The 22,998-nt window shown below is 47.3% G+C and overlaps 1 protein-coding gene across 1 annotated transcript; it reads left to right on the forward strand.

Annotated features, from left to right (window-relative positions):
• The first annotated feature begins 267 nt into the window (after window positions 1–267).
• On the forward strand, window positions 268–16,445 carry Ttpal (alpha tocopherol transfer protein like). The gene is made up of 5 exons (XM_059261859.1): window positions 268–361; window positions 4,553–5,016; window positions 9,541–9,734; window positions 12,189–12,299; window positions 14,159–16,445. Exons 2-5 carry the CDS (start codon window positions 4,569–4,571, stop codon window positions 14,435–14,437), a joined length of 1,032 nt encoding a protein of 343 aa, XP_059117842.1. The 5' UTR covers window positions 268–361; window positions 4,553–4,568; the 3' UTR covers window positions 14,438–16,445.
• The last annotated feature ends 6,553 nt before the right edge of the window (window positions 16,446–22,998 follow it).

Consider the following 22,998-nt stretch of genomic DNA (forward strand, 5'->3'; position numbering starts at 1 on the left):
ACCTACAGCACGGACTGCCACTTCCCTGTCCTGAATTAGGGGATTTTAAAGAGAAAGTGATGTAGAACACTAGGCATGCGGCGGTGCGTCCTCGGAAAGCAGCTGCTTTCCTCCTTCAGGTCTGCTTCCCCATCATCACACTGGGACACACAGCCGGGGCCAGCAGGTGGGGACAGACGCCAGCCAAGGCGGCAACGCTCACTCATGCGCAATCCCGGGTGGGCACCGCCTTCGCGCGCGCCGAACGTCACTTCCGGCGCGAGGGCCGGGCGGGCCGGCTGGGGAGTGCGGGTCTGTACTGCGCGCGCTGCCAGCCGAGGCTCCTGCCGCCGTGACCCGCGCTCCGCCTGCCGCCGGGCTGGTGAGTGCCCGCGAGCCCGTGCGTGCGCCTAGGGGCCAGGGATAGGGACCCAAGCGGGCGAGACTGCCGGAAGTGAGCCGGAGGGGCGGGAGACCCCAGGAAATGGGGACACTTGGGGAGGGGGCGACGACCGGAAGTAGGGGCCTTGGAACGCTGTCCGTGGCTCGGAGGTCTCTGGGGCTCAGAAGAGATCGTTTCCGACCTCCGGCTGTTTTGGGAGAGAGGGAATGCTCCACAGGGAGATGGCTCCAGGTGGGGAGGATGCTAGGCTTTGTAGCCTGTCCCCAAGGCCACCCATCATGTCGTTCCCCAGACTTGACAGCCACTGCTGAGCCCTTGGGGATACAACAGGAAGCTGCAGGTGGAGGATAGAGAAGATGAGGCCAGGGTGGGGCTCGACACTTCGCTCTGCCTCACCGGGCAGGGCTTGCCATACTTCCCCAGATGTTTACTGAGTGAACGCTGTCATGAGCCGGCACTGGGGGCCACGGTGACCCTGGCAGGCAAGTTCCCGGCTTTGTTGGGATTCACACCGTAGGGGGTCAGTTTCTTCCTTTGTAAAGTGGAAACCGTGATGATAATGTGCTGGCTCAATACTGTGAAGATGAAATGTGGAGTTGACAGTGTAGTTCGGTGATAGAGTAATGCCTAGCATGCGCAAGGCCCTGGGTTCTATCCCCAGCAACACACAAGAAGAAATAAGAAAACGGATGTAAGGTGCAGAGCTTGATTCAAAGCAAAACCCTGAGGCATGTATGACCTCTTTCCATCAGTCCACTGTGATGTAAGCTGCAGAAGGCGAGGTTTTATCGTTTCCTGGTGTGTCCCTAGCATCCTCCAGCACAATGCCTGACACATACAGGGGCAGTCAGTAATTCTTCGATAAATGAATGGGTGGGAACTGACTCTGAAGGGCTTTCGTGTAAACACCTGTGACACTGAACAAAAGTTTCTAAAGAGAAATAGGAACCCAGCGCTGTGGAAACCTGGAGGGACTCATCCTGAGGAAATCAGGGGAGCTTTACAGAATAGATGACATTGAGCTGGGCCTTGAAGAGTTGTGCGGTTGGCAGCACACGTGGAGAGGAAATTTCATGCAGTGGGTATCAGATGTGTGAGATATTCCAAGAATGGTGGGTCATTAGTTTGTCTTCCCTGGCAGGGGAGGGGTGGAGGAGGAAAGGGAGAGCCTTTAAGGCTAGTTCTGTAGCCTGTGACGCTACAGTCAATCTCAGTAGGTAGTGGGTTGGGATTCCAGGCACCTACCTGTTGGTGACTGCCATGGAAACAGCCCAGGGTGGATCCCGTGAGACCAGGATTGTCCTATACCTTGCTTAGTACACCTCTATGAAGTATTAAATAAAGTATTTATGGCGTGGGGCCTATATGATGTCTTAATACAAGGTGTTACCCACTGATTACCTGGATGTCACACACTGGTTTCCTACACTCATGACAACAATTGGAGATGTGCTGGTCCACAGAGCTCATGCCCAGGCAGCCCAGACAGCCTGGAGTGAGGGGAGACTGGCTTCTCCCTGTCACTGTCCCCTTTTGTCTGGATTGTTGTTGAATCTCCTGTATCATGACTTTATCACGGTCCACTCTTGAAAGTTACTTTCTGTGATGGATGGATGCACATGGCATGCCACACACATGAGCGTCAGAGGACAAGCTTGAGTTGGTTTTCTCCTACATGGGTTTTGTAAATATTGTAAAGTTCAGTTCCAGGGATTGAACTCAGGTAGCCAGGCTGGAGCTGCAAGTGAGCCATCTCGCAGGCCCTAGTGCATTTTTGAGACAATAGAGTGGTCTTTTTAAACAGAAATCGTGTCAAACCCTCTCTGCCCCTCTTCACTCTGCACAAAACTTTGAAGTTCTTTTTTTTTTTCTTTTTTTTTTCTTTTTTTTTTTTTTTTTTCGGTTTTTCGAGACAGGGTTTCTCTGTGTAGCTTTGCGCCTTTCCTGGAACTCACTTTGGAGACCAGGCTGGCCTTGAACTCACAGAGATCCGCCTGCCTCTGCCTCCCGAGTGCTGGGATTAAAGGCGTGCGCCACCACCGCCCGGCAACTTTGAAGTTCTTACTGGCATGCAATGCCCCAGCCCATAGCCCCTGGAAAGCCTCTGAATCCATCTACTTTTCCCCATCTTGCTTCCTTAGCTCTAGCCACACTGGGCATCTCGCTTATCAGAAAAGCCAGGCATTTTTCAGATACCCTCACTCAACCATATGATGTGTTTGGCTCACCCTGTCATCTTTGTCAAATGTTACCCAGGCAAGCCTTCCCTGACTGCCCTGTTTAAAACTGCAGTCCTGATCCCACTCCTTCATTCTCCTCTTCATAATAGTAGACTGTATATTATGGTTAGAAATTGTCCCTCATCCCCACTGGGCTCAATGAGACAGGATTTTTTTTTCCCCCTTTGTTTCTGCGTCCCCGGTACTTGGGGGGAGGGAAAAAACAGGCATATCATACATGTCTTATATTTATTGGATGCATGTGTGTCATCCAGTCAGGACATAGGGTTAATCTGTGTGGGTTGGGAGGAGCTGGAGGAAGAACACACCTTTGAGAGGGACCAGAATATGCACGGAATGAGGACATAGCTTTGGAAGCAAGTGAAAGAAGCCGGTGTGTCGAGAGGTTGGAATTCAAGAGATGGAGTGGGCGATCCTAAGGTTTGGATGGAGTACCCTGCTTGGTCAATAACTGCAGTGGACCAGAGGAAGTTTAGCCAGGTGAAGCCAGGACATTAGAGGTATGTGCAAGAACTATGAAATGGCCCCTGTTGAACATGGGGTGAAGATCAGTGTCCACTCATGGACAAAGGCTTAGGTTCTGCAGCCAGGGAGTCTTGCAGCCGCTTGTTCCCAGGACAGCTCAGGCAGCTGTCCTCTGTTTTTCATCCAATAGTGTGTTAGTGCAGGTTTTCCAGAAGCTAGCCTTAGGATCAACAGATGAACAGGCAGTATGTGGAGTTTACTGGAGTGCCCACACAGATAAAGGAAAGGGAGATGACGAAGAGCCCTCCTTCAGTGATGCAGGTCTGACCCCTGTGAAGGAGGTTTAGGCAGGAAGAATCTCAGAGTGCAGTGTGGGCCCAGGAAGAATCCAGCCAGATCAACAGCCCATGAACCACTGTTGCCTTTGGAGGCATCCATGTCTCTCTTGGTCAGTCACTGGCTGGGGACTTTGGGGAGTGCCTGTATAAAGTGTGGCCTTACTAGAATATGCCTCCGAGGGCACTAGAGCTGGGGCCCTTCAGTTACATTTCCTTAGCAGCAGATGTGACACATTTTCATGATAGCCATAAGAAGCTACATTGTAAAAATTCAGAAAAGCTGGACATGGGGGCACATACCTGAAATCCCAGCACACTAGAGGCTGAGGAGTCTAGCAAGTTCCAGAGCACCTTGAGCTACATAGTGAGACTCTTTGTCTCTTAAAAAAAAAAAAAAAAAAAAAAAAAACTGGCAAAAACTCCCAGTCAGTCCCCCATTTCCCACTCTTGGGGTCCCGTGTAAGCAATGCTTGACCTTAAAAATTACATGCACAGGGGCTGGAGAGATGGATTAGTGGTTAAGAGCACTGGCTGCTCTCCCAGAGGACCTGGGTTCAATTCCCAGCACCCATAGGGCAACTCACACCTACCTGTCTGTAACTCCAGTTTCAGGGCTTCTGAGACCCCTCACAGAGACATACATGCAGGCAAAACACCAATGAACATTTAGTAAAAATAAATTAAAAAAAAAAGATTCTGACTCAAAAATAAAGGTAAATAAATAGAATAATAGTAAACATAATTTTTAAAAATTACATGCACACATATGTGCAAGTTTGTGAGTGTGCGATCAATTGTCTCTTCTTTTTTTTGTTTGTTTGGTTGGTTTTGGTTTTGGTTTTTCTAGAGACAGGGTTTCTCTGGGTAGCTTTTGGTGTCTGCCCTGGAACTCACTCTGTAGTCCAAGCTGGCCTCGAACTAACAGAGATCCTCCTGCCTCTGTCTCCCCAGTGCTGGGATTAAAGGTGTGCGGCCACCACCGCCCGGGTCTCCTTTCATCTTTCTGTGGGTTCTCGGCATCAGACTCCAGTCATTAGGCTTGTGTGGCAAAAGTTACCTGTTGAGCGATCACGAAGGCCCATGCTGCACTCTCTTACCCCCCTCACTTGTGGCCTTTGTGTCAGCAGGGACTCCCGATAGCTAATGTCAGAAGAAAGTGACTCTCAGAGAACCAGCCCCTCTGTGGCCTCACTCTCCGAAAATGAGCTGCCACTGCCTCCGCCCGAGCCTCCCGGCTATGTGTGCTCGCTGACCGAAGACTTGGTCACCAAAGCCAGGGAAGAGCTGCAGGAGAAGCCTGAATGGAGACTCCGGGATGTGCAGGCCCTTCGAGACATGGTGCGGAAGGAGTACCCATACCTGAGCACCTCACTGGATGATGCCTTCCTGTTGCGCTTCCTGCGGGCCCGAAAGTTTGATTATGACCGGGCCCTGCAGCTGCTGGTCAACTACCACGGCTGCAGGCGGAGCTGGCCAGAGGTCTTCAGCAACCTGAGGCCCTCCGCCCTGAAAGATGTTCTTGACTCCGGATTCCTCACAGTGCTGCCCCACACGGACCCCAGGGGCTGCCATGTCCTCTGCATCCGACCAGGTATTGGGATGGGTCTGTCTTTTACCCTGCTTTCTCTCATAGTTCCCCCACTTTCTTGTTTTAGTGAAGGTTCTTTTTTGGTTTGGTTTTGGCTTTTTAAAACAGTCTAGGCTGATCTCAAACTCACTATGCAGCCAAGGATGATCTTGAGCTCCTGACCCTCTTGCCTCTACCTCCCAAGTGCTAAGATTTTAAGTGTGTACAGTTGGAGTCCAGCTCCGACCTGTCAAAAGGTTCTTGTGGGGAGGAGAGAGGAATGAGGAAGTATTAGATAGAAATATAAATCTAGGCGGAGAGAAAGACAGAGACACAGGATAGCTTCGGGAGGGCCCTGGGTCAATACCCAGCCACCTCGAAATTTATTCTAGTGGGTTTTTTATACACTGCCAAGGGGAAAGACAAAAGACCTCCCTCTTTCAAGACCAAAACACAACACACAGCCAAGTGTAGACCCTTCAAAACACCTGGTAACCATGCCCTTGGCTAAATCATCCCATTATGCAGCCCTGCTGGGTAAAGCAAGCTCAGATTCTGTGTGACCTTGAGTAAGGTCTTACTAGGGAGCCTCTGTGGGCACCCACAGTGTACCACCATGCCTGACCTCAAAGCTCTTTTGACTACAGATGACAAAACCATCCTCAGGCTAACTGAGGACCACAGGAAGATTTGACCTAACAAGGCAGAAACAGCTCCCAGATCCACCACACTGAAGTTGCTGCCACTCCTACTAGGTCCTAGACCCCACAGCACAGGCCCCTGGACTGTGTGTGCTGGGCACAGACAGCTTCTCCATACTTTCCCCCCCTGAAACACAGCAAAGCTAAATCGGCCGCTTGCAGCTCTCAGGCTCACCTGGCTCCTCAGTGAACATCTGTCTGTTAGTGCAAACTCTGATTTCCAAAGGCGAGAATGCAGTGGGCCGAGGAATCTGTTCTTGGTCATGGGGTGCAGGCATGATTGCCAAGCCCCTCCCAGCGCCTCCTCTGAGTGGGCTGAGGACAGACAGAAGTGAGACAGTGTGGGCTGGGCAGAAGCCTGGAAAGGTACCCACTCTGTCTCCTGCCTCCTCCCTCCTCTGTTGGGTTAAACCCTGACAAGGTTCTATTTGTTTGTTTGTTTGTTTGTTTGTTTGCTTTTGCGGTGCTGGGAATGAAACCCTGGTGTGTACCTGTTGGGCAGGAGCTGTACCACTGAGCTATGATCAGAACACCTTGATTCTTTTTCTGATACCAACACTTTATAGTGGTACGCGTTGTAGGTCACTTTAAAAAAAAAATGCGTATTTTTTTCTTTATATTTTATTTTATTTTGCTTTTTGAGATAAGGTCTCTATGTAGCCTTGGCTGTCCTGGAACTTTCTATTTAGAGCAAGCTGACCTCAAACCCACAGAGATCCACCTGCCTCTGCCTCCTGAGTGCTGGGACCAAAGGCGTGCGCCCAGCTGTTTAAAAAGCATCTTTTTAACATTACATAAAGAACTGTGATAGACTCAAAGGTAAATAAACATTGCATCCATGTATCCTGCTTTCTGATGGATTACCTTTGCTATTCACAGTAGAGAGGAGGTGGCAACTTAGGTATCAGGAAAGATAATGAAAAGCTTGTTCCCGGTTTGCCGTCTTGGCTCTGCTCAGACCTTTGGCACAGTTATTTGCAACAAGGGAAGCTCCCCACAGAGAGCATTTGAAATCGTGGCCCTAGGAGAAGCTAAAAGCGGGAGAATTAGAAATGTTAGCTAGTGTGTGGAGGGGGTGGGATCCCTAATTCCGTCCTTCTTCTGGCACCGGGTGTAGTTGAGGAAAGGTTACAGCACTCCTCCTAAGCAGGCCAGAAAGTGAGCTCGCGCTGACAGCGCCGTGCCTGCAGATTCACCCGAAGGGGTGTCTGGCGGTACAGCCCCCTCCATCTGTTTTCCTCTGCCTGGATGCCTCACACCACGTTTCCTTCCAGCCTTTTACTAAGCTGTCTTTGCTGTCTAGACCCTTCTCTTCACCCTGCCCCATGTGTCAGACAGACATTGCTGGAGCCGCTTTACCTGCCTTTCCAAAGTTAGGTGTTTGTTTTAAAATAAGCAATGCAGACTTCTGAGCACCCAGAGACCTAGAAACCGGCCAGCAAGCTTTGTTTTGCTACTGTGAGCTCAGCTCAGAAGTGTTATCAGATGTCACCATGGCCCTGCCTCCTCCTGGCTCGTGGTTGTGCCTGTGAGATGACTTTCTCCTTGTGTGGGATGAGATGTGGCCCCCTCCCCGCTGACCCAGCTCTTAGAAGGAGGCAGACCTACAAAGTTGTGTTCTGAACTGGGTTTTACTTTGCTTTCTTCCAAGCTCTTTTGAGATGTATGTGATTGAAAAGATGATATCCAGTTATATAGAGGCAGGCTTAATTCACATGACCACGAATCACCAAGTTTGGTAAAGGCCTGTTATGAGAATTTTGTATAGGCCCGTGAAAAGGCTCAGCAGGTAAAAGCACTTGCCCCACAAGTGCTGTGTTTGGATCCCTGGAACCCAAGTAAAAGTGGAAAGTGACAACCTAGGATTGTCTTCTGACCGTCATACATGCTCTATGGCACATGTGTCCCCTCACACATAAATGGGTACATACATGTATCATACACACATATTCAAAAATAATTTTGTGTACATTCCATATCCCATTTTTAGCAAAATGAAATTTTGTTTTTTAATGCACTCTTTCCTAATTTCATACATATATATATATATATATATATATATATATATATATATAATTACTTTGACCGTAATCTTCCATTATCCTTTATCACCCTTCCCTCTGAGTCCCCAAACCCCTTCTTCCCCAAGAAGTCCTCCAATGCTCGTGTCTTGTATTGTCCCACCCACCCCTTGGAGGGAAGTGGGGTGGGGAGTGGCCCCCTGCATTTAATTAGGCTTGCTTGCTCGAGCATGGGGTGGGGGTTATTTACCTGAGCAAGAGGCTCTTCCCAGTGGTTGCACCACTGAGGACTATGACTCCACATCCCCAGCATCTGGGGAGGGACTTTTGTTTTTGAGACAGGGTCTCATGTAGCCCAGGCTGGTCTTGGACTTTGTGTGTAGCTGGAGATGACCTTGGACTCCTGTTCTTACCACCACTCCCTCCCAAGTGCTGAGATTAGGGATGTGAGCCACAGCACCTGAGTTAGCCCTGTCTCCGTGTCTTCGTCTCCCTGTCTTATGGGATATAAGGTCTTGGGAGAGACTTTCTCGAGAATGTCGTTTCCAGCTGGGCATGGTGGCCTGTGCCTACTAGCTCAACACTCAAGAGTTGAAAGTTCAGGACCAGCCTGGGATACAGAGTAACTCTGTCTCAACCCCCTCACCTCTGCCAAAAAGAAACAGTAAGAAGAGAAAAATAATAGTGATTAATGCTCAAAAATACCATCGTGTTTTTCATTTGTATCCTTTTCCCAAAGAGAAGAGTCATTAAATATGCAAATATTAATGAAGCATCCTTCCTGTAAGGAGGAATTTGAGCAAGGGCCTCGTGGAACTTAGCTGTGCTCCATCTTATAACACCCTGGAGTTGTATGTGAGTTAGGACTCTTCTTTAGATGACAAACCAAAAGCCAACTTCTATCAGTTGGAACAAGAACTCATTTGCTCAGGTGACATCTGGATTCAGTTAGATTTGGGGACAACTAGAGAGGTGATTCCAACTCTGCCAGCCTTGGCATGGGCTTCATTCTCAGACCAGCTCTGGTCTCATGAGCCCCTGAACCTCAGGCTCACAGCTTTACTGCTATGCGAGGGAGGAATGAACTTCTCTTTCCCAAGAATCACACCCTAGATTGAGTCTGGTTCTGTGGGACCTGGTTTAGACCGCATGCTGTGCCTAGGATGTCTACCAGACTGGCCAGGCAGTCCCCATCGTCACCCTCCCTGGAGTCATCGTTGAGTCAGTTCTGTGCAACCTGTGTGGCCAGAGTGGAAAAGCAGGTGTGGTGTGATGGCACTTATGGCAGGAAGCAGAGGTGGCCAAGAAGGTAGGTATCACCCTGTTTACTTAAGAGACAGGCTCAGCCGGAAAGTGCCAGCGCACGCCTTTAATCCCAGCACTTGGGAGGCAGAGGCAGGCAGATCTCTGAGTTCGAAGCCAGCCTGGTTTACAGAGCGAGTTCCAGGACAGCCAAGGCTACACAGAGAAACCCTGTCTCGAAAAAAAAAAAAAAAAAAAAAGAAAGAGAGAGAGAGAGAGAGAGAGAGAGAGAGAGAGAGAGAGAGATAGGGAGACAGAGTACTAAAGCATCCGTCCAAGGTCACACAGCCCGTAAAAGTCAGAGCTATCTTCCTGACTTCAGAGCTCATGCTTTTAACCTCAAGGCTCAATTGTGTTTTCATCTCCAGATGTTCTGCTGGGTTTGGGAGGTTAGGAAATGTCAGCTGCTGGCAGGATCTTGGTGACATGTCTTTCTCTTCCATTGCAAAGCTGAGGTTTGAGGAGACACATCTGAGCACTTGTTTGTATTCATTCCATAATGCTGTCTATCTTTGTGACCTCAGACAGATGGATACCGAGCAACTATCCAATCACTGAGAACATCCGAGCCATATACTTGACATTAGAAAAACTCATTCAGTCCGAAGAGACCCAAGTGAACGGAATTGTAATTCTCGCAGACTACAAAGGCGTGAGCTTATCGAAAGCATCTCATTTTGGCCCTTTTATAGCCAAAAAGGTGATTGGCATTCTTCAGGTATGGCCTCTGTTCACCATGTACCCATTCTGTGGTTGCTTTGCTTTCCCACAGCCCTGTCCACTTACTGCTGTTTTATGGGGAGTATACAAACCCCACTTCCCACCTGCAGTGGGACTATCACCAATCTTCTTTGCCATGACTCCGAAGGTCCCTGCAGAAGGCGACTCTGAGCTGTGCTTAATGGTTCACAAAGCTGTGTCGTTAAAGTTGTCTTCGAGGGGACACTCGGAGGCAGGCAAGAATTCATTTTCCCTTTTGATAAATGGGGCAGCAGAGACCTAGAGGACACGTGGCCTGCTCCATGTGTCACGGCACATGTCACAGCTACAAAAGGTTTCTGCCCCCTGGGTGCTGCCTCTCGTGGGCTGTGAGGTCCACAGAGGTCCAGGCCCTGGCTGCGAATTGACTTATTTAAACAGACCACTTCTGCGTTGGTCATCATTTTATTTTGTTTTGTTTTTTGAGACAGAATCTCTTGTGCTCCAGGCAGCCCTCAGACTTGATATGCAGCCAAAGATCCACCCAGTCCTCTTCCCTCTACCACCACACACAGCTCCATCATTGTAAATGTGAAAGTCTGATCTTCCTTAGCTTCAACTGTTTCTATTTTGTGCTGGGAATAGAACTTGGGACCTCGTATATGCTAGGTAAACACCCTACCACTGAGATCCATCCCTGACTTAATGTTTTATTTTGTTTTGAATTATTTTATGTGTATGGGTATTTTGCCTACATGTATATCTGTCCACATGTGTGCATGTGTCCAAGGAAGCCAGAAGTGTCAGATTCCCTAGGACTAGGGTTACAGACAGTTGTGAGTTGACGTGTGGGTGCTGGGAATTGAACCCAGGTCCTCTGGAAGAACAGCAGTGCTCTCAGCTGTTGAGCCCTTTGCCCAACTCTTGGCTCTGTGTTTTGATGGCTCCTGCTGACACACACACACACACACACACACACACACACACACACACACACACACGTTGGGTTTGGATCTGTATTTTTCTGCTAATGTAAGATCACCCAGAAGGGACCAGAATTCCAGAGTTGAGTAAGCTTGGGTACTGTGATGTAATGTGTCCCTTTCTTGTGAATCTCACTGTAAACAGTGTGTTAAAGCCTGTGAACAAAGCTGGGTAATGGTGGCTCACGCCTTTAATCCCAGCACTCGGGAGGCAGAGGCAGGTGGATCTCTGTGAGTTCAAGGCCAGCCTGGTCTAATAAAGAGAGTTCCAGGGCTGTTACACAAAGAAACCCTGTCTTGAAAAGCAAAAAAAAAAAAAGCTAGTGTACAGAAGTGCTCTTAAAGACTTCCCCCTTATTTAAATGGATCTGGAGATTGAACCTAGAACCTTGGATGTTAGGCAAGGGTTCTACCATTGAGCTACAGTCCCAGCCCATTTTAAAAAACAGTTCTTGTAGCAGGGCAGTGGTAACACACGCCTTTAATCCTAGCACTTGGGAAGCAGAGGTAGATCTCTGAGTTCAAGGCCAGTCTGGCCTACAGAGTGAGTTCTGGGACAGCCAGAGCTACACAGAGAAACCTTGTCTTAAAAAAACAAACAAACAAACAAACAAACAAATAAAGCCACTTTATATTTTGAGACAGGGTTTCCCCAAGTGGCCCAGGCTGGCCTTGTACTCTGTATATTAGTTCTTTTCTGTGGTGTTCTTATCATGCTGTGATAAAACACCATGACCAAGGCAACTTACAGAAAAAGAAGTTTATTTTGTGTATGGTTCCAGAGAGACAAGAGTCTATCATGGCAGGGAAGCTTGGCATCAGGAGTCAAGCATGGTGGAAGACAGGAAGCTGAAGGGTCACATCTTCCACAGTAAGCACAAAGCAGAGAGCACTAAACAGTGTGGGCTGGATGCTCTTAAAGCCTGTCCCAAGTAACATACTTCCTGCAGGAGGCCACTCCTCACCTTCCCGAACAGTGCCACCAAGTGTGACCAAGTGTTTAAATGCCCGAGCCTCTAGGGGACATCTCATTCGTACCACCACACTCTGTAACTCAGACAGGCCTGAACTCACAGTCCACCTACCTCAGCCTCCCAAATAGCTGATTACAGGCCTGAACCACCAAGCCAAACTAAGGAAACCTGTGTGACTGTGTAGGCCAATGGATTCCTCTGGCTCACCAAGCAGGCCTGCTTCACATCCCATCTGGGAAGTGCACTTGGGGCAGCTCTGACCTGGAAGGTCTGCTCTTCTCCAGCTCTTTCGCTGTGGTCTTGACCATTGTTTGCTGCTATAGGAGCCACCCCCCATCTGTCACCTTTGCCTAGCTCTTCTGCCCCACACTTCCTCACTACTTGTCTTCCTGTTTCTTGACACCAGGGCTCTCTTTGAGGAGGCTGTGAGAGTCAGAGCAGACTGGTACCGTGTTTCTTACGGGGACGGAACGCAGATACTGCCTATGTTCTAACATGGTGTTCTTCCACCCACAGGATGGCTTCCCCATTCGGATAAAAGCAGTCCACATAGTGAACGAACCTCGGATATTTAAAGGCATTTTTGCCATCATAAAACCATTTCTGAAGGAGAAAATAGCAAACAGGGTGAGTGATTTCCTTTGAACTTGATTCTTTTTAAATATTCCTTGATTTTTTTTCTCACTTGATTTATTGTGACACCTGGAACATCATTATTTTTGTCCAGAAACTAACTTGGAAGTATAAGGTACCTATTCTTATCATGACCCATCCTTTTTAGGAGGGGAAGATGGGACTAGTAAGAATATATTGTTTGCCAATAATGAGAACAGGACAAGGGCGTTGTGTCTCTACAGAGCCTCATGTAGTCCAGGCTGATTGGTGGGATTTTTATCATAAGCTGCCTCTCTGTTCTGTAATCTGTTCAGACTTCCTGGCCTCCTGGCTTAGACATTGTGAACCAACATTGCATTTTATAGGTAGGAGGATTTAGGAAAGGGAAGGAATGGGTCACTAAGCAGATGGATTGATCATTGCTACCTCAGAGCTTCGTGCATGCTAAGTGCTGTGCTGCTAGTTACACAGCCAACCCTAGGTGACTCTTTTAAAAGGCTTCTCCTTTTTTAAATTTATTTATTATGTATACAGTGTTTGCCTGCATGCATGCCTGCAGGCCAGAAGAGGGCGCCAGATCTCATTACAGGTGGTTGTGAGCCACCATGTGGTCATTGAGAATTGAACTCAGGACCTTTAGAAGAGCAGCCAGTGCTCCCAACCGCTGAGCCATCCCTCCAGCCCGAGGGTTCTCCTTTCTGACCCACAAAAGCCCTTCCTCTTTTCATCTTTCTCAGGGCCGCTGATGCAAATGTGGTAATGGCATTTTTCTCTTCCTTCCTTGCACCCAGAGACATTGAGGTCACTCCAAAGGCTGGGTTTACAGTTTCACACTTTTTCTTTTGTTTTAAAGATCTTTTAATTTTAAAGTGTGTGTGTGTGTAGACAGAGTTTCTCTGTGTCTCAGTAGCCACTCCCAAATAACCACTCGAAGATATATTATTAATTATAAATGCTCAATTGATAGTTCAGGTTTGTTACTAGCTAACTCTTACATTTTAAATTCACCCATATTTCTTATCTACCCTCTGCATGTGGCAGTACTTTCTTTCAACACTGCTCCTTCATCTTGCTTCCCTCTGCGTCTACTCGAGACTCCTTAGACTCTACCCTTCTTCTTCCCAGCATTCTCTCTGCCCTGAAATTCCTGCCTAGCTATCAGCCAATCAGCTGCTTATTAACAATGAGAGCAACACATTTTCAGTGTACAGAAGGATTATTGCACAGCGTGTGTGTGTGTGTGTGTGTGTGTGTGTGTGTGTGTGTGTGTGAGTGTGTGTGTATGAGTGCTCGTGCATGCATATGCTAGAGGAGGCCAGAAGAAAGCACTGGATCCCCCTGGAATTGGAGTTACTACATCGATCATCAATCAAGACAACTCCTGAAGGCCAATCTGATGGAGGCATTTTCTCAGTTGAGGTTCTTCCCTCTCAAATGATTCTAGCTTGTATCAGGTTGACTAAAACACTACCCAGCACAGTTAGCATCTATTAATATAATAATCAGTTTCATTGTGGCATTTTCATTCCCGTTACCTTCTTGGCCCCTCCCACCCCCACTGTTCCTCTTCCTTTCAACTAGTTCCCCTTCTACTTTCTTGTCATTTTTGTCTGTTTTGGTGATCTGAGTTTATTTAGGGTCACTTACAAGGTCATGAATAAAGGGCCATTTACAGGAACGTGGACACTTACCAATGGCTGTAACACTGAAGAAAATGTCCCCGCACTCGCCCCCAGCAACCATTAACTGCCTATAGATCCTTAAAGGAGTGGGTGGTCCTGCCCCAGATACCATGATGAAATGTTGAAGGACCCAATCTCGTGCCCGTGATCACAGTTGCTGAGTCTGTTTTTCATACTGTTCTGTTTTAGTTCTTTCTCCATGGGTCTGACCTGAACTCTCTCCACACAAACCTTCCAAGGAATATCCTCCCCAAGGAGTATGGGGGCACAGCTGGAGAGCTGGACACTGCCACCTGGAATGCGGTGCTATTGGCATCAGAGGATGATTTTGTAAAAGAGTTCTGCCAGCCTGTGCCTGCCTGTGACAGTCTCCTGGGCCAGCCACTGCTGTCTGAAGGACTGATCTCAGATGTGCAGTGTGACGATTCCATGCGAGCCGTGAAGTCCCAGCTCTACTCCTGTTATTAGCACTCTTCTGGGAGAGTCACCATGTAGAATTCCTTATTCCTTAGAAATGCACAAGGTTTAAGATGCCAAGGCCTCAGTCTTGCTCCGTCATTATGCAGTGACGGAGCTGCCTATAGAGATTCAAGGGTGAGCCCATCACAGGCAGACCTTTGGCTACCAGGATTATTCCAGGGAAGACGTGGAAATTGCCCTGGTGATTCCCGAAAGTTTGCAACTGCTAGTCTGGATAAGCTGTCTGTATCTGTTTTTTATGCATCTTGGAAGCAACCAGGGTCAGAGTCACTCTGGAGTGACCAGCAGGAGACAACTGAATTGATAACGACTCTGAAGCCATTTGGTCACAACTATGAAGCAATTTGCCAATCCTGAAAGGTGGCCACATGTGAAACTGTGTGTTTCCCAATAACCCTAGTGTTGACCTCTGTTGCTCATCAGCAAAGTTCAAGGTTCAGGCCCCAGTTGTCATCACTGGGCCTGGAAAGCCCTATAAACTGAGCGGTAGAAATACCAGGACTCAGGCAGTACTTAAAAGATCAAATTTGGAAGCCAGGTGCTTCAGAGCATCCCTGGGATTCCAGGGTTGAATCTTGCAATAGTAACTTTTCCCAAACCCGTAAAGCCTTAGCTCTGGTTCTCCATGGATTCATACCAGTCAACATAAAATACTGGACTCTAGGACTATGTGGCTAAAGGTTTGGACTAGGAATTGGGTGTGTGACTGCACAAGACATGGACCTCAGCTTTGTCATCTCTAAAGGGAAGCTACATGGAATGGGGGCCTTGGGGAATGCTGAAATTCTGTTAGGTTTCCTGCTTGGAAAGATGACCACCTAAAGCTAGGTCTTGTTTTTTGTGGTATGTACACAGCCGTATGTAAAGGAGTGTCATTTGGCCTGCCTTTGGTGGTAACCAGCTAGCTGCCTTTGCAGAATGATGGGTAAACTTGAAAGCGATGGCTTTCGTGAGGCTGGCCAAATCTTGTACAAACTCCTTCCACCCTGGAGACACTAGTAGTATATTAGAAACAGCCACAGTAATTGCCAGATTTGGGCTTCTTCTATTTGTCTCTGGAAACACACCGGGGTAGGTTATTGCTGGCTCACCTGGGGGCCCTGCCGAGTGTTCATCTAGAGTGGAAGGACCAGCTGGCCAGAATGTTAGTTTTGCATTTAGGCACTTTAGACGTGTCAAGATTTTAGCCTTAACCCAAGCATTGAGTGAAGTGATTTAGCTCCTGGCTTTGGACCTGTGTCCTTTGGTATTCACCTTGTATTGTGATGTTAAATAGTGTCCAGTACTGTTGGTTGTGTACTTACTAGACTAAACAGGCATTCCCTACAGCTTACAGATGTGGCTTTGAGACTCAAAGGTCCGTCTATTGTTACTAAATTTCCCAAAACATCTGCAGAAGTTCTTAATGGAAACTTACTACAATAATGCCAATTCTGGGGGACATTCTTTCTGCCATAGATGCTAATCCTTGATCTTCTAGGACCTGGCTGAGCTTAAGTGCCAAAACACACCCCTCTTGACTGCCCATAGAGACCGTTTACTACTGAGTTTCTACTATTTGGTTTAGTTCCTGGAAGGTTTTCTACCTAAAGGGATGGCTGCCCAAGACACCTGAAAAGACCCATGCTGGCTCTGAACCCAGCAACCTGGGTGAGAGAATCTGTTAGAAGCTTTCTTAGGTCCTAAGGAGGAAGAAAGCACAAGGAAAAAAATAGACAAAGGAAAAGATGAATTCCTCAGCCCCACCAGGTTCCCTGGTTTAAATCCTGTCGTGTGACTAGCTAGTTCTTTGTCTATTTGATTTAACAAAGGGACAGCCAGGCTCACGGGGAGAAATCAACAGGAAGCACCCAGTTTGCCAGGCCTTTCTGGTTAGGCTTCTGAGAGCCTAGGTTTGCTGTCTCCCCAAGCTGTTCTGCTGCTTGCTGACTCTAGAGATCAGAGTCTTGGCATGTCTGGTTTGAAGCAGGCTGTGAGACCAGGACCTCCTGGTGCAAAATAAAGCAACTCCTGGGCTGAGCAGCAGGGGTGTAGCAAAGCCTCAGTTGAGGGGAACACATTGGTAGAGGCAGCAAGTGAGCAAGAACTTGGGAGTATCTGACTTTAGGGTAAAGACATTTCACAGACAGCTGAAAATGAACTTTTCCTGAAATTCAAGGTTATGTGGTGTTGGGAGGAGAAAACGATAGTGAAATGGAAGTGGGTTCCACCTTTCTCCTCCTACATGGCCTTGACTGTGCCACTCGACAGACACCCTTGATCGCTGGACAAAGAGGCTTGTATGCTGAACTCGGAATCCTGTTCCCAATTGGCTCTCTGGCTGTCCTTAGACACTATTCTGTGCTTTTTAAAAACAAGCTATTTAAGAATGTAGGTCAAGTGAATTGGTGCTGAAATATGCTAGTGTAGGGATATGGGAGTTTTCTTCTCTTGCCCAAGGCCGCTACAGACTTCCACTAAATTCAGTTTCTTAGAAACCTGTTGTTCCTTCATGGAGGAATACAGATAAAATCTACAGCAACAGCCAGAAGCGCTGGCTTCCCACCTTGGCTTCCGCTGGGCAGGGTGGGTTTGGACTACTCACATTTCATCCTAGGTTCGTAAGCACCTTGGGTTACAAGGCAGTTTCTTCAGAAATTCAGGCCCTCCCTCTGAATACCTGAGACAGCCTTATTATCCAGCAGGCAGTCTGGGCAGATGTCATCTCCTCCTGATCATTCACAGAGCTTGTTTTTTCATTTGGGCAGCAACAGCTGCACGCTGTTGTGGCATTATTACAATACCTCATCTTGAAGTCATGCACTTCAGGTTCTTCTGTGGAACCTCCTTAGGAAGGAAAACGTTAACTCAGTTGACAGAAGTGTCGCTGTGCTGTGGTCATGTCAGGCTGGAACACCGATGAGCTGCTCAGGACGGCCAACTATCTTGCTAAGGCTTCTCAGTATTGCCATCTGTTCACTTTGCAAATCTAAAGTAGACTTCTTTCTGCTCCCTCGACTCAGAAATGCTCGGCTTCAAATGCAAGAAGCACCACCAAATATTTCTTCTCAGTGGGCGCTTGCTCCACAGGAAGGTCCAGTGTGACTTGCAGCTGCAGATGACCACACATGTACTGGTTTTCAGTTACCTGGGGTCCTGTGTGTGTGTCTCCAGTCTCACTGGAGGTTTTCCATCCAGCAGTTAAGTGCTTTGGATTCTCCTAGATGTGCCTCCGCTTCTTGGCATAGTACGTAGGAAGCCAACAGGTAAAATACTTGAAACTTCTCAGTGGCCAAGACCTCTGATCCCCTCTGACTGGTGGAAACGGGGCTGTTTTCCAGAGCAGTCTAGGCCACCGTTTTAGTCCCTGGTCATGTTCCTTACTTCAAACTGAAATTCAGTTTGGCTTTGAGTATTAGGCACATGTGGATTCATCTACTTCAGTGTTTGTTTTGACCAAAAGTTTATTTTTCTAGTGCATTTTTCTAAGTGGTGAAAATATGTAATTTTAGTATGCATGACTGGGTCTCCAACAATAAAAATCTCTGTAAGGCTGAGTGTGTATGTTGTGGTTTTGTTCTTAAGACAAAACCTGGATGTAGTCCTGGTGACCTGGATAGACACAGGTTTCCTAACCATGGGCCCAAGTACAGCCTCCTGCCCCAAGATGAGCTTGGGAGGGGCACTGTGGCGGGCACTGCGGCCACTGAAGATCATGAACACTTAGAACACACGAGCTGTGTATAAAGAGAAATGAACTGAGCTTCACACAGTGGTAGAGGCATACGTTTTTCAGTTCTCAAGACTGGAGATGTTTCTCTGGACTGGCCCTGAAACCCTTCCAATAGCTAATGATTCCTAAAGAGCTCCTGTGGTATGGGCAGGCGTGCCAACCACACCAGAGTACATTATCTCATTTGAATCCTCGGACACCATGAATGAGGTGTACTGCATGGAGTGCATTGCCCTTGTTGAGGAAAACAGGCCCCAAAATGTTAATTAGCTTGCCAAGGACACTCAAAGCCAGGCAGTCCAATGGATGCTGTTTCAGGAGGACATGATGGGTGGAGTTTAGGAGCACACATCTCTCTTTCTTACACTCACTTAACCAAGCCCAGTGAGAATGGAATGAGAATCTTTCAGAGAAACAGTGAGCCAAATGAAGTGGCACTTGCCTGAAGTCCCTGCTGTTCTGAAGCGGAGGCTGAAGTTTGGGGGTCAACTTGGACAATCTCACCAGACCCCATCTCTCCACCTGATCTTAGTCTAAAGGCTATGAAGTGAGACTCCATCTCTTAAAAAAAAAAAAAATAGTATCTGAAATTGGCTTGTTTTCTGGAAACATGTACAAATGTACAGGTGCATTTTGGGTAAGTCGGGTTTTTTTTTTTTTTTAATGTTTGTGAGACAGGGTCTTATGTATGTAGTCCAATCAGATCTTGAACTTGATACATAACCAAGTATAACACTGAACTTACAATCCTGCTCCCACCTTCTTTTTTTTTTTTTTTTTTTTTTTTTTTTGGTTTTTCAAGACAGGATTTCTCTGTGTAGCTTTGCGCCTTTCCTGGAACTCACTTGGTAGCCCAGGCTGGCCTCGAACTCACAGAGATCCGCCTGGCTCTGCCTCCCGAGTGCTGGGATTAAAGGCGTGCGCCACCAACGCCCGGCTGCTCCCACCTTCTAAGTGCAGGCATTACAGGTGTACTCTGCTGTGGAATGGTCTGTATGTCAAGTGTGTTGCTGATTGGTCAGTAAATAAATCACTGATTGGCCATTGGCTAGGCAGGAAGTATAGGCGGGACAAGGAAAAGAATTCTGGGAAGTGGAAGGCTGAGGGAGAGACACTGCCAGCCGCCATCAGGACAAGGAAGATGTAAGGTACCAGTAAGCCATGAGCCATGTGGCAAAGTAAAGATTAATAGAAATGGGCTAAATATAAGAGTAAGAGCTAGATAATAACAGGCCTGAGCTAATGGCCAAGCAGTTTAAATAATGTAAGAGTCTGTGTGTTTATTTTATAAGTGGGCTCTGAGACTGGCGGGACTTGGTGGTGGGAGCTGGAGAGAAATTCTCCAGCAACAGTACTCCACTGTACTTTTTCCTTTTTGGTTAAGACAAAAGCCTATTAGGATGACCTCAAACTCAGGGCAATCCTGCCCCAGCCTCCCGAGTGCTGAGATCACAGGCATGAGCCACTATGCCTGGCTTTTTTGGGTTCATTTTATATGTTAATTACATATAATGGGATTCATTATAACATTTCCATACATGTATGTAATGTATTTCCCTTCTACTTTGTGTCTTTTCTTGTATGTGAACCAGTGAATTTAGGGTTATTTACAGGACAATTTACCAGCTGCTACACCTCAGAAGAAAATGTCTCTCCCTTAGCAACCATAAACTGCCTATAGAGACTCAGGGAAGGGTGGAGCCCCATGACCCTCTCCTAACTGACTATGAATTCCTCAATGGCGTGGCCTCATTACTTACTTCCCCAACCATTTTTTGTATGTTTTTTGAGACAGGGTTTTGTTGTGTAGACCTTGCTGGCCTTGAACTCACAGAAATCTACCTGCCCCTGCCTCCTGAGTACTGGGATTAAAGGCATGTGTCACCACCACCCAGCCTCCCCCACGAATTTTATCTCAGGGACTGAAGTTGGAATTTAACATTTTCATCCAGAAGCACCTACACATACACCCAGATTACAGGGGGTACTAGGGTGGGGCTAGCGCCACACTAAGCTGCTACCTGCTGTTTGTTTATAGAGACTTGTAATGCCCTACCCCCCAACCCCCGTCCCCAGCAGACAGCAGCTGGGTCCTCATGACCAGTCTGGCTGGCACGGTGGTTGAGTCAGTTGAGAAACTCCAGCACAGGGTGCAGGCTTCCTGCTGGCTTCTGGTGTTGCAACAGCTCAGGGCACATGCTGCAGCAGAGCAAGCTCTCTCTACAGGTGTCTTTCTGGGGAAGTCTGTCTCTCTAGGATGAGAGCAGCCTGACACTTTACCTCCACTTGAAGGCAGTTGTGAGCAGCAGTACCTCTCCCTGGGCTGAGGCAGAACTTTTCCAGTCTTTCTAAGCACATTGCCACAGTTAGAGGCAGTAACTAAGTTCTATGTGAATGTTTTTAAGGTTGGTAAAGAGGGCTTAGAGATGAGGTAGATGAGCAGCAAGCAAAAAGCTATAGATTTCATCCTCAGTACCATAAGGTGGGGAAAAGCTAGTAATATCTTTTAGGGCATCACTCTCCTTAGAGGATTTTCTTTTTTTTTTTAATAAATGTTCATGTCCTGCTGGTCGGTGGTGATGCACACCTTTAATCCCAGCACTTCAGAGGCAGAGGCAGATGGATTTCTGTGAGTTAGAGGCCAGCCTGGTCTACAGAGTGAGTTCCAGAACAGCCAGGGCTACAAAAAAACCCTGTCTCAAACCCCACCCCCGCCAAAAAAAGGTTCATGCCCGCCGGGCAGTGGTGGCACACGCCTTTAATTCCAGCACTCAGGAGGCAGAGGCAGGCAGATCTCTGTGAGTTCCAGGCCAGCTTGGGCTACAGAGTGAGTTCCAGGAAAGGTGCCAAAACTACAGAGAAACCCTGTGTGGGGGTGGGGTGGGGTGGGGGTATTTCATGTCCTTACCTGATTGGACACCGGTCACCATGGAGATGACCTGAAGATGCTAGTGAAAAGCCAGGTCACACCTCTTTAAACCCAGCAGAGGCAGGTAGAGCCAGCACTGAGTTGAGGCCAGCTTGGTCTATATAGCCAGGGCTACATGGTGAGGCTGTGTCAAAGGAGTGCCTGCTCAGGTCACGTGACGTGGTGGGTGAGCAGCCTCTCCCTCTGTGTCTCCCATCTCTTCTGTCTCCTATACCTTGATGGGCCCAGGAGCAATGAGGTCTATCTTTAAGTCAAGCCCAATGTGTCTCTCTGCTTTGCCATTTCCTGGGTAACCTTGGACAAATCACCTTCTAAACCTCAGTTTAAACTTGAAAGAGGGAAAGGTAGGTAACCACCAACCACACAGCAGCAGATATTGCTCAATGACTGCAAACGTAGCTACTTACATGACCTTTGTGTGTGGGGGGAGAGGGGGAGAGACACTGCTAAAGAGCAAACCCAAGGCTTTGGGCATGTTAGGCAAACACTGTATCCCTGAGCTAGATCCCCAGCTACACGATATCTTATTCTTCACTTGAAGATAGGCTTAAGTCACACAGCAGTAATCAGGACATCACTGCACAACTAATTTGTGTGCCTGGGTAACATGGACCAATACAAGAGTAGTAAAGGGATGAAGTGTAATCCCTATTAATAAGCACAGGCCTGGCATCTGCTGTCAATACCCAGTGATCACCTGTTAGCAGAACACTTAGCTTAGCTTCCAATGTAAGAAGCAAGGATTTGTCACAGACAAAAAGGCTGTCCTGCTTTAAATCAGATCTTAGTTATGGTTTAGGGTGGTGGTGGTGGTGGTGGTGGTGCATGCCTTTAATCCCAGCACTTGGGTGACAAAGCCAGAAAGATCTCTGTGAGTTCAAGGCCAGCCTGGTCTACAGAGTAAGATCCAGGACAGGCACCAAAGCTACACAGAGAAACCCTGTCTTGGAAAACAAACAAACAAACAAACAAAAAAACCTCTATCAATAACCAGGTCCCTGGCTGGTTTGGGGTAGTGTACCCAGCACCTCATACATGCTAGGCAAATATTCTACTACTAAGCGACATGCCTATGTGTCTTTTTTTTTTTTTTAATTTTAAGATAAGGTCTTCTTATGTTGCCCAGGCTGAAGCATAACCTATACTTAAGGCAGGCCTAGAACTTGTAATCTTCCTGCTCAGCATCCTGAGTACCAGGGATTATAGACATGCGCTACCATCCCTGGCTTCCAAGGCCATTTTTGGTAGTGGCTTTTGTTATCAAGATAAAATTTTAGGCTGGGACTGGTGGCTGTTCCCTATACTCCATCTCGGTGTTTAGTGAGTTTAGCAGGACTCCTGAAACTTCAGAGCTAGCCTAGCCTACAGAGCAAGTTTTGAGCCAGAACAGCCTAGAGCAAGACCCTATCTCCAAACAGACTGACCTAGAGCAGTGGTTCTCAACTTCCCTAAGGTTGTGACCTTTAATATAAGTTCCCCATGTTGTGGTGACCCCCAACCATAAAATTATTTTCATTGCTACTTCATGAAATTAACATAAGAAAAACTATATACAAAAGTATAATAACTATATATAATATATACAAGTAATAAATACCTAGACAATGTCTAGTCCATTTGTATTTGACAAACTCAGAGAAAATAATTCCATTATCTATCCTATTTTGGTAAGTCCAAAATGTAGCTAATTCACTTTCTATCCTAATTAATCTTCAACTATAACTAACTAATCTTCAACTCCCTCAGAGATCCAAGAAGGAAAATAATATTACCTAATAAAAATGAAAACAGGAAGTGCATGCAAGCAACTTCCAAAAAATTGTGAGTTGACAGAAACAGCCAGCTGCCTGGACAGTCACCTGAGGTTTCTCCGCAGAGTTGGGGCATCATCTTCAGCCTATAGGCTTA

This window comes from Peromyscus eremicus, chromosome 4, assembly GCF_949786415.1.
Source record: "Peromyscus eremicus chromosome 4, PerEre_H2_v1, whole genome shotgun sequence".
Taxonomy (NCBI): domain Eukaryota; kingdom Metazoa; phylum Chordata; class Mammalia; order Rodentia; family Cricetidae; genus Peromyscus; species Peromyscus eremicus.

What these genes read in the sequence shown, in the direction of transcription:
- Ttpal (XM_059261859.1), top strand. Translation starts at nt 4,569, where the DNA reads ATGTCAGAAGAAAGTGACTCTCAGAGAACCAGCCCCTCTGTGGCCTCA. An exon ending in TGTCCTCTGCATCCGACCAG is followed by an intron (nt 5,017 to 9,540) that starts GTATTGGGATGG and finishes TTGTGACCTCAG; the next exon opens with ACAGATGGATACCGAGCAAC. An exon ending in AGGAGAAAATAGCAAACAGG is followed by an intron (nt 12,300 to 14,158) that starts GTGAGTGATTTC and finishes GTTCTGTTTTAG; the next exon opens with TTCTTTCTCCATGGGTCTGA.